The 9669-nt window shown below is 38.3% G+C and overlaps 1 protein-coding gene across 4 annotated transcripts in view; it reads right to left on the minus strand.

Annotated features, from left to right (window-relative positions):
* Positions 1 to 9669, minus strand: part of Ctnna3 (catenin (cadherin-associated protein), alpha 3) — a 1502556-nt gene that overhangs the window by 1455253 nt on the left and 37634 nt on the right. For all 4 annotated transcript variants that reach the window (XM_013514887.1, XM_005385969.2, XM_005385970.2 and 1 more), the window contains exon 2: positions 8652 to 8755. In XM_013514887.1, the coding sequence (XP_013370341.1) occupies positions 8652 to 8750 (99 nt within the window). In that variant the 5' untranslated portion in view covers positions 8751 to 8755. The remainder of the gene's footprint in view (positions 1 to 8651; positions 8756 to 9669) is intronic.

Genomic DNA, 9669 nt, shown 5'->3' on the forward strand with positions numbered 1-9669 from the left:
AGCAAATGAAGGTCAGACCTCTTTTAGCAGGGGATTTAGAGAAGGAGAGAAGGAGGTGGGTAAGGATGGAAAAGGGAATAAAAAAGAATCAAGATGCCTTATGTACATGTATATACTCCCTAAGATGAATTTAAATTTCCTGTACAGCAAGCGTGTATCCACAAAACAAATTTTAAAAAAAAATAGAGGAACTAAAGTGTACTGTGGATAAATTTGTAATCCCTTAAAAGACCAAAAAGGAAAGCTACATTAAATGTTATGTCTATCATTTGGGTGCACCCTAATTTCAGAAATGTTAAAAATGTGAAGTGGAGAATACAGGAAAATGTATCTAAACTGGAGAAAAAGAGTATCTTGAAAGCTAGGGCCAGTAATCCAAATTGTCTTTTAAAAACTTTGCAAATCATAAACCATATGTTTTGGACCTTAATTTGAGGAGCACTCAGTACTGTGGAAATAGAGGGAGAGAGAGACAGAGAGAAAGAGAGACAGACAGAGAGAGAGACAGAGAGAGAGGGAGAGAGAACTATAACAAGGCTAAAAAAAATAGGAGGAATACAGTTATAGCACAAGCCTTGGGCAAGAGGCAGAACCACACTCACTGCTGGCTCATATAATGGCCAGTGCAGCAGTTCTTACATTTTAGTACCTGGGGGCTTATAAATCGCTGCTTGGTCCTACTCCCAGAGATCCCAGTTTAGCTGTGTTTGTGAGGCCTGGGCATCATGACTTTTAAAAGCTCCCCAGGTGATTTTAATGTGCAGCCTGTGTTGAAAAGCACTGGGATAACAGGATCTCAGCAGTAACAGGAGTTTCCTGAACTGCCTACTGCGCACTCTTCCCCAAGAGCTTTTGTGTCTCTCAGAGGACGTGGCCATAAACCACTCTGTCATAATTTGTATCGCAGGAGGCTCTCACTGTGGGAGATAGCACCTATTTCTTACCATTCTTTAGCCAGTGAGTGTAGAATATTTCCAGACAAAAATGGTCAGCTTGGAACAGAAGTCTGCAAATTATTGCTAAAGCCAAGCCTGACCACTTGCCTACCTTAGAAAATAATTAGTTTTATTGGAACACAGCCACTTCCATTTGTTTACATTTTGTCTATGGCTATCTTCATACTATAACAGTAGAATAGTTGCAGCAGAGACCCTAAGGCCATCAAATCTGTAACTTCTCCCTATCTGGACTGGTACAGAAAAAGTTTACCAACCACTAGTCTAGATGCATGGAGTTTTCAAGCCATAGTAGAAGCAACTGAACCTAGGTGGATCCGAAATAGCCCAGGAGAACCCAAGATAGGTAGACTCGCATTCCAGCAATGGAGATGACTATGTCTAGGTAAATATTGGGCTCTGCCATCCTTTCAGAAAAATGAGTCACAGTCGCTTTCATCACTCTAGCAGTTCCCACTTAAAGGGCAGGTAAATCTGGGCTTATCAGTCTACACTACCAGGCTGCCTATGAAATTGGTTTATAAGACAAAAGTCGTAACCCAAAGCTAAGTTAGAAATGATGATCTGTGCAATAAATCTGAACTCATGGTGGAAAAGATGAGCTGTGATTGAAAAGGTAAAATGTTAACAAACTGAAAATGAAAGGATGTAGTCAGGGCAACAGGTTAGCAAGAGTGGAGTGAGGAGAGAGAAAATCAGTGTGACAGAGCAAAAGGACGAGGAGGCCATGGGGAAGAGCTGAAGCCCATGAGGGCCTGACAACTGTCCACTGTCCGTCTCCATCTGGTGCGGGCCAGTGTCCTGTAAGCTTGCCACACATGCTCCAACTGGACTCACCCTGTGGTAACCAGTTAGCTCCAAGTTTTTCCCACCCTTATTTTCATTTAAAGAGTGTCTTCCCTTTGCTCATTTATTTATTTCTCAAGAAATGCTATAGCCTAACAGCCTTCCCATGGGAGCAGTTTTCTGAAGTAAAAGAATGCAGAAATTAAAGAATTCAGCTTCTTAGAATCACCTCAGCTATACCTTAAACTTTAAAATGTTATTGAAACAGAATTAAGTTTATTTCTTTATCCTACCATAAAAACAATAGCTTTATTATACTTATTAAGCCTTGAGGCCACAAGTACTTAAAAGATAATTAATTTACTTTTAAAGACACTTATTCAAATTACAGTTAAACCCAAATATTTGCTTAAAAATACACAAACATTATACTTGTGCAGAATTGTCTTTGAGATTTGTAACCTTTAAGATTAATTCTGATATAAATTCTATTGATAGAGTAATTGAGAAGGATGAAAAAAGAAGTTTGAAGATCAAACCAAAGAAACATAAATAAATGGTATCAGGGGCTGGGGATTTAGCTCAGCGGCAAAGCGCCTGCCTGGCAAGCGCAAGGTCGTGAGTTCGGTTCCCAGTACCGGAGAAAAACCAAAACAAAAAAAAAATAAAAAATAAAAAATAAATGGTATCATGCTCATTCCAAATGACAGAAAGCAGTCACACACACACACACACATACACACACACACCAAGAATTATTGTCTGAAAGAAACAAACAAAATTATATTCTAGGGGAGGAAGCCAAACAGGCCAGGCACATCTTCCCTTTGGTACCTGGAAGCTACTTAGATCCATGTATAACAGTGGGAAACTAACCCTGTGGGCACTTGGCATCTATGTGCATAAACTGATGTACATGACTGCTTGCTTTTTGTTTGGGTTTTGGCTCAACAAGATAATGAAATTTTGCTGAGAGTGAGTTGTGGCAGAGAGACTCTTGATAGGAGCTAAGGAGGAATGAAAAACATGGTGTTTGAGGAGGTAAGATTAACTGTTTCTCATCCCACCGCTGGACTGGGTTTGACTCAAAACAAACACCAGGGACAGATCAGAAAGGTGGAAGGGACTGCTTCTGTAAGAACACTTTTGTGACTTAGGTACAAGCACCTCTTTTTGCAGGCCCACATAACAGAGCAAAGCACAGGGTTGGAATGAGGAGCATTTTCGCTCTTCGGCAGGAGCCCAGCACTGTTCTGTCACCTTGAGGAATGGCAGTCCTGGAGGCACTAGAATACGTCCGCTTTGCCATGTCCTTTCCTAGTCTCACGGTGGACATCATTGGCAGTCACCTTCCATCACCAGCAAGAGGAACTCAAACAGCATGAGGCTGCATAGCGGATGAATTGGTTGCTGTCATAAGTGAGTTGTACCTCAGAGACTCCAAATACGCAGATAGGAGAAAAGCAGATAGAACATTTTGTAAGAAAATCCCCACTCCACCATAAGTAAGTGAGGGTAATTACAGAAACCCTGGATTGCTTCTGCCAATTGAACTTCCTTTGAATTTGCAGGGACAGTAGGAGACCAAGAAATTAAATTACATAAGGAAGAAATATCTGGTTACATGACTGGTCCTCAAGGGAACTGGAAATAGTGAAGTCCCACAGAGGCTGGAACACTGTAAATGCGTATAGAAATTGGAAATATTTCTTAAAACCCTTCTAACTGGGTAATCTTATTGTACCTGGACCACAGGAAACTGTTAATCCAAATTTGAAAACTTCTCTATTATCAGTGTGAGTCAACTTTTCTCTGTGTCTCTGCTTCTTTCTTGCATGGCTTTCAGTTTTGCTGCTGATACAACTATTTAACTGTAGTTAACCACTCCTTAACTATCAGTATGCAGTCAACTCCCAAAAGGAGTCTGGGGAAGTAGTTTAAGGACACGCCATCTCAAAATATGCCAAACTGGTATACTGAATTTTCCAAGCTGATATCACTGAAGGAACTGGGCCTTTAGAATGGGCCATTTGGCCTGACTTTCCCTACACGTAGCAAGCCACAAAGATTCTTTCGGGTTGGATATGCTTTACGTACCAATGTGGGGAAATAGGCTTGATCACCAGAGACTGGTAATTTGGCCTGGAATGAACCTGAATAAACATACTCCAAAGTAACACTTATCTTCCACGAGCTTCTCCATCATCCTTCCCCCTGGATATCTCTTAGTAACATCCCTAGAATTTACTATCCTAGTCCAGATATCCATTTTTGCTGTGCTTCTTTTTAAATTTATTATTCTTTGTCTAAAGTATAAAAACATACTTGGGTTCTTTCTTCAGACTTCACTCTCTTGTGAAAGTCCCCGTACAAGTATAAAGTTCCCGAAGCGCTTATGCTCTTCTCTTGCTGATAGGCTCTTACATCAGCTGAGTTCCCAGATCCAATCACAACTCCCACAGTGGAACTAAGGGAAGTAGAGCAGATCTCTTTCCCCCCTACGAATGGTAACAGACCCGACTGACGATCACCCCTCAGAGGCAGAGCTCTCATGCCAGGGCACCTCCAGGCTCTTTGCCAACCTGTAATTGAATGTCACGGAGTTAGCCGCCACATAACCACAATAAAGTCAGCTATGGCCAGGGTGACAAAGTGACTTCAGAGCAGATGTGAGACTTAACAAATGGAACCCCTAAACAGGAGGCAGTGGAAGATTAGTAGTTAGCTCTCCTCTGAGCACAGGCCAGGACTGTGCATCTAACATCTACTTTGACCATGTGGCTTGCTTTGTCAAAAGCATTGTGATGGAACTAACATAGATCACACTGAGGTGGACCTGTGAAGAGGTCTTGCATGATTCATTATGCTCTCACGTCTCTGTGACAGTGACAGTGACAGTGGAAGCACATATCCATGAGGGTCTGTATTAGCCTAGGTCCCTACTTGTCTTTACTGGGCTGAGATCCCAGCCAACTTATATTGGTCCTATAGCTTGAACACAAAAATATACATTGTTAAACCTCTGAGATATGGAGATTATTTCCTTATCACCAAATGTGTTGCTTATGCTACCTGACCTAGGGGAAACCATACATCCTTAAATTTGAGTCAGTGAATACTATATATATATATATATACACACATACATATATATGTATATATATGTATATACATATATATGTATGTGTATATATATGTATATATATGTGTGTGTGTATGTGTATATATATGTGTGTGTGTGTGTGTGTGTGTGTGTGTGTGTGTGTGTGTGTATATATATATATATATAGGGTATCCGGAGGGAAATCCTAGAAAAATGGGTAGCACAGAAATAATGGGGGTAGAAATTGGCAAAAGGCCAAAAGGCCCTATAAGAGGTAGGGGTAAGATCCTGAGAAATAAGGTTTTGCAACTGTTGACCCAACAATATATTTACCTCTTGAAAACTTGGAATATATTTATATCAGAAAACATATTTCAACCTCTATTCAAAAAGTCCTTAATAAATGGTAAGTCATTATAAGAAATTTGTTATTATTTGTATTTTGAGGGAATTTTAGTAAGTCAGTTCTTTTAACTCACATTCAACATGAATTTGACATATAACAAATTATATTTTGTGGCAAATAAAATTATGGATGGTTCTATTATGTAATGACTATAACATGATCTAGCAGTTTATGTCCCCTTCAGAGAGTATACTACATAGAGATGTAAATTCTTTAAAGCACAATTCTGCATAAATATATTTTCTGCACTGCACTGCCAACCTTGGGTCTTGGAAGTGATAAAGTGCAGATGCCTACAGTTGCAATCATAAAAATGTAATTGCTCAGAAAAAATATTTCTGATCCATTGGAGGAATTTATTACAGAGGGATGCAACTGTGTAAGTTATTACACACAGAAAATGAAAGTGAATGATTGAAATATATCCCAGGGTGAACATTCCTGCAAAATAACCTAGTGATTTACCTGTGCCCAAGAGAAAAAAAAATAGATTAAAGATAAATCAGGTTCAGTAGGGAAGACTTTGGCAACTATAAAAAGAGCAGATAAAGATTTATGAATAAATAAGTTTAGAAGTTAGAGTGACATAATAGTCTCTATGACCAATTGCTCCAAAAATTAAAATGCAATTTTGACTTTGAGTTATGTGCAGTGATAGTAATTTCTGTAGAACTTGGAATGCAAAGGAATATAACATGAAGATAAGCAATGAGGAGTGGTTAGAGTTTTTCACAGGACTACTAAATTGATAACCTCACCTGATAGCAGTGTAAATTTAAAGATAATAAACTTCTATTTGAATGTTTTTCAGTGTAATCAGAGGTTATATCTTACATTTAAAATAAGCCATATAACTATTCAAATTTAACACTCTTTGGAATAGTAGCCAAACCCGGAAGCAACCTAAAAGTCTATTAATAAATAAATTAATAAATAAAATGTAGGCTGTGTATATACTCATATATGTATACTATTAATTCATTTTTAGTAAAGAAACTGTGCCATTTGCCAAAACAGATGAATCTGGAGACATTATGTTAAGTGAACTAAGCCATGCAACTGTACAATAACTTACACAGAAAGACAAATACTATACAATCTCACATATATACAGAATCATAGAAGCAGAGAGTAAAATATCGGCTTCCAGCAGTAAAGGGTTGGTAATTGGGAAGACACTGATCAAAGAGTACAAACTTTCAATTATAAAATGAATCAATTTAGCGAGGCACGGTGGTACATGCCTGTAATTGCAGCACTTGGAAGGCTGAGGCAGGAGGTTCACCATGAGTTCAAAGCCAGCCTGCACTACACAGATTCTGTTTCAAAATAACAAAAAAAAGAATAAATTCTGTGGATCTAATGGACAGCATGCAAACTATTGTTAACAGTACTGTACTCAATACTTAAAATTTGATGATAGAATACATTTTAAGTGTTTTCACCACACACATATAAAATAGTAATTATGGGTGGTGATAGACATGTTAATTAATTTGACTGTAGTAATCATTACATAATACATATGCATATCAAATCACATCATAAACTTTGAATATCTATATTTGTCAATCATTTTGAAATAAGCAATCAGAAAAAAAGAATATGTAAGATATTCAACACAATGTTATCCTAGAAAAATCACCTCTAATGTAGTTTAGCAGGTATTTTGTGTTCACAAGTAATAACATATTGTTATCTTCAAGTCCATGAAACAGATCCATGAAACAGATAAAAGCTGAGCATCAAATCCAATAAGGTCAATTATTTTAAAACACCTCTTTGACTCTGAAATGCAGAATATTAGTACGACAAAATTATATAGATACACACTGGATTTTTTTAATAATGGGGTTCTCCTTATCAAAAATGAGTGCATTTCAAAGTCAAAGAGCTTCCCAGAAAAGTAGCACAGCCATCCTCAGCAACAGTGAGGTCCCGAGCTCCCCCGATGATGAGGACAGCCGAGTTCCCATCAGGAAAGCCAGTGCAGCAAGCTTCTCCAGGAGACTGAGCAGTGCACCATCTTCCCCTCTGGAGCCAGGAAGCAATGCTCAAAGTGAGGACCACAGCTCCCCCAAAGTGAACCAAAGCCATTCTCAGTGCCAACAAGGTCCTGAACTCCTTGGAAAATACAAACAGCCAAGTTCATCAGGAAAGCCAGCATGATAAGTTCCTCCAACAGAATGAACAGATCCTTACAGCTTTTCTCAGTTTCTGACAGCCTCACTTCTTCTTCTCCATTTCTACCTCTGGGAAGCTCTGGTTCTTGCATCGCTTCCTGGCTCCAGTGCAGATCCCTCAGCCTTCATAGCACAGATCTTTCATCCTACTTGCACAGACTTTCTAGCTTCCACTACTGACCTTCAGGCCTTTCCAGTGCAGATCCATGAAACAGGCCTGCCTGAGATATTGTTATGGGCTCTGGGCCTTCAGTCGGACCCATGGGAGGCATCTTTATGGGCTCTAGGTCTTCAGCTGGACTCATGCAGGACATTATCAAAGGATCCAGGCCCTGAGCTGGATTCTTTGGTTTTTAGTGTGTGGACGGATTTCCTGCACTCTCTTGCATATGATTCTTTGGATGACTATTATAAATATTTTTCTGAATTTTTTTTATTTTTAAAGGTAAGGAATGAAAACACATTAACAAACAGACATAAAAAAACAACACCCAAACAATACAAGCAATACAGAATTTCAGACCAGATGACAGACAATTAACAATAGTTGTTGTATTACATATTGCTATCTTCAAATTGGTTACTCAGTTAAACAAATATAGGCATGTAAAAGCAGCAGAGAGCAAGCCTCTTTCCCTCCCTTATATTGTATCCAGGGGCTTTTCTCCCCCTTTGGCTCTTGTTGCTTTTGCTGTTTCCTGCTGCCATGAATGTTGCTCTCTGCCATGTGCCACTCTGCCTTGGAGCCAGCTGAGTATGGACTGAAACTTCCACAGACTGTGAGCTAGATAAACTTGTCCTTCCTTAATTCTGGGCATCAGGCATTTTGTCTCAGCAATGAGATAAAAGTAACCAGGACAACAACCATATCTCCTGGAGCAAGTCACTGGGATTCTTTCTATAATAACCATGGTTTTAACCACACTTCTTGCCTTGCTCAGGTTTCATGACTACCAAACAAGATAATTTATACAAAGGTAGTTTGAAAATTATGTGTACATATTTATATTGCTCTTGCTGCCACAAAAGAATCTGGGAGAAACTCAGAATTTTATTATTAATACTAAATACACATTTTTCAATTTTAATATTTTAATTAAAGGACCATTTTAGAAGACATGTCATATATAAAAGTCAAGTCTTTCCTTGAATTATTATTTTTTCCATTTTTTAAACTATTATGCAGTAACTGCCCATAACTCCCATGGTTTTCATACCTGGATTATGAGCGGCTCCAGTAATTTCTCAACAGTAAACGTTTGGACCTGCAGATCCTGAGGGTTGGTATTCAGCATGATTGGTGTTCCAGCCGACATGCTGCCTATACACAAACACACAAAAATGATGCTGATCAGTAAATAAGATATATTTTAAAGAAGAGCACTCATTCAAGTTATGGAGCAGGTGAAACTTGTATTCAGCACCTTTTCCTGATATCAGCTATAGGCCTCAGAGGATAAGGGTGCCAAATCCACCACCTGAGAAACAACAGAACTGTTTAGTACACTAACAACTTAATCTATGCTAGTAAATTCATAACTAAATTAAAAACCTATCAAATATGTTTGCATTTGACCAACAGTCTTGTGTGAAAAGAACTGCCAACTTGATGAGACACACCGTTCAGCGTGCAGTCCTTCGACTTCCATGAAATCACAGCACTGAAATAGCCTCACATGTTTTACCTGTTCTCATTAATGATGACTTAGGTGAGAATCCAAGTAGAATTTCAGAAGATACGTGGTGTTTCTACTTGCTTTGGGGGTGTTCATTTTAAGATTTTGCAGAAAGTTAGGGGAAATTTACTTTCTTATACAGAAATTAATGTGAATCAGTGTAGATGTTTCAAAAAAAGAGAAAAACCCCTGAGAAGGCATTGATATGTGGGCAAGACAAATAAGAAAAAAATAATAATTATAATTATAAGCCATCCTTTGAGACATTAACATCATCTTTAAGAGTCAGTTTGAGACACTTGTAGAAAAATTGTTGTACCTGGAAAATATGGGAGTGAAATAAATCAGATACACAAGCTTAAATACTGCCCATAATATTAACCTATTAATATTGACCTATTCACAGTCAGTAATCAACTAGCAAATATTTACTGAAAGTTTACAGTAAAGACTACATAAAGGGTTAAAAACAGACAGCTCTCCTAATTATGCTCTGACCTATTTTAAAAAACAAAAACCTTTAAAACTTTTTTTTTTTTTTTTTTGGTTTTTCTCCGGT

This window comes from Chinchilla lanigera, unplaced genomic scaffold (assembly GCF_000276665.1).
Source record: "Chinchilla lanigera isolate Chin_1 unplaced genomic scaffold, ChiLan1.0 scaffold00024, whole genome shotgun sequence".
Taxonomy (NCBI): domain Eukaryota; kingdom Metazoa; phylum Chordata; class Mammalia; order Rodentia; family Chinchillidae; genus Chinchilla; species Chinchilla lanigera.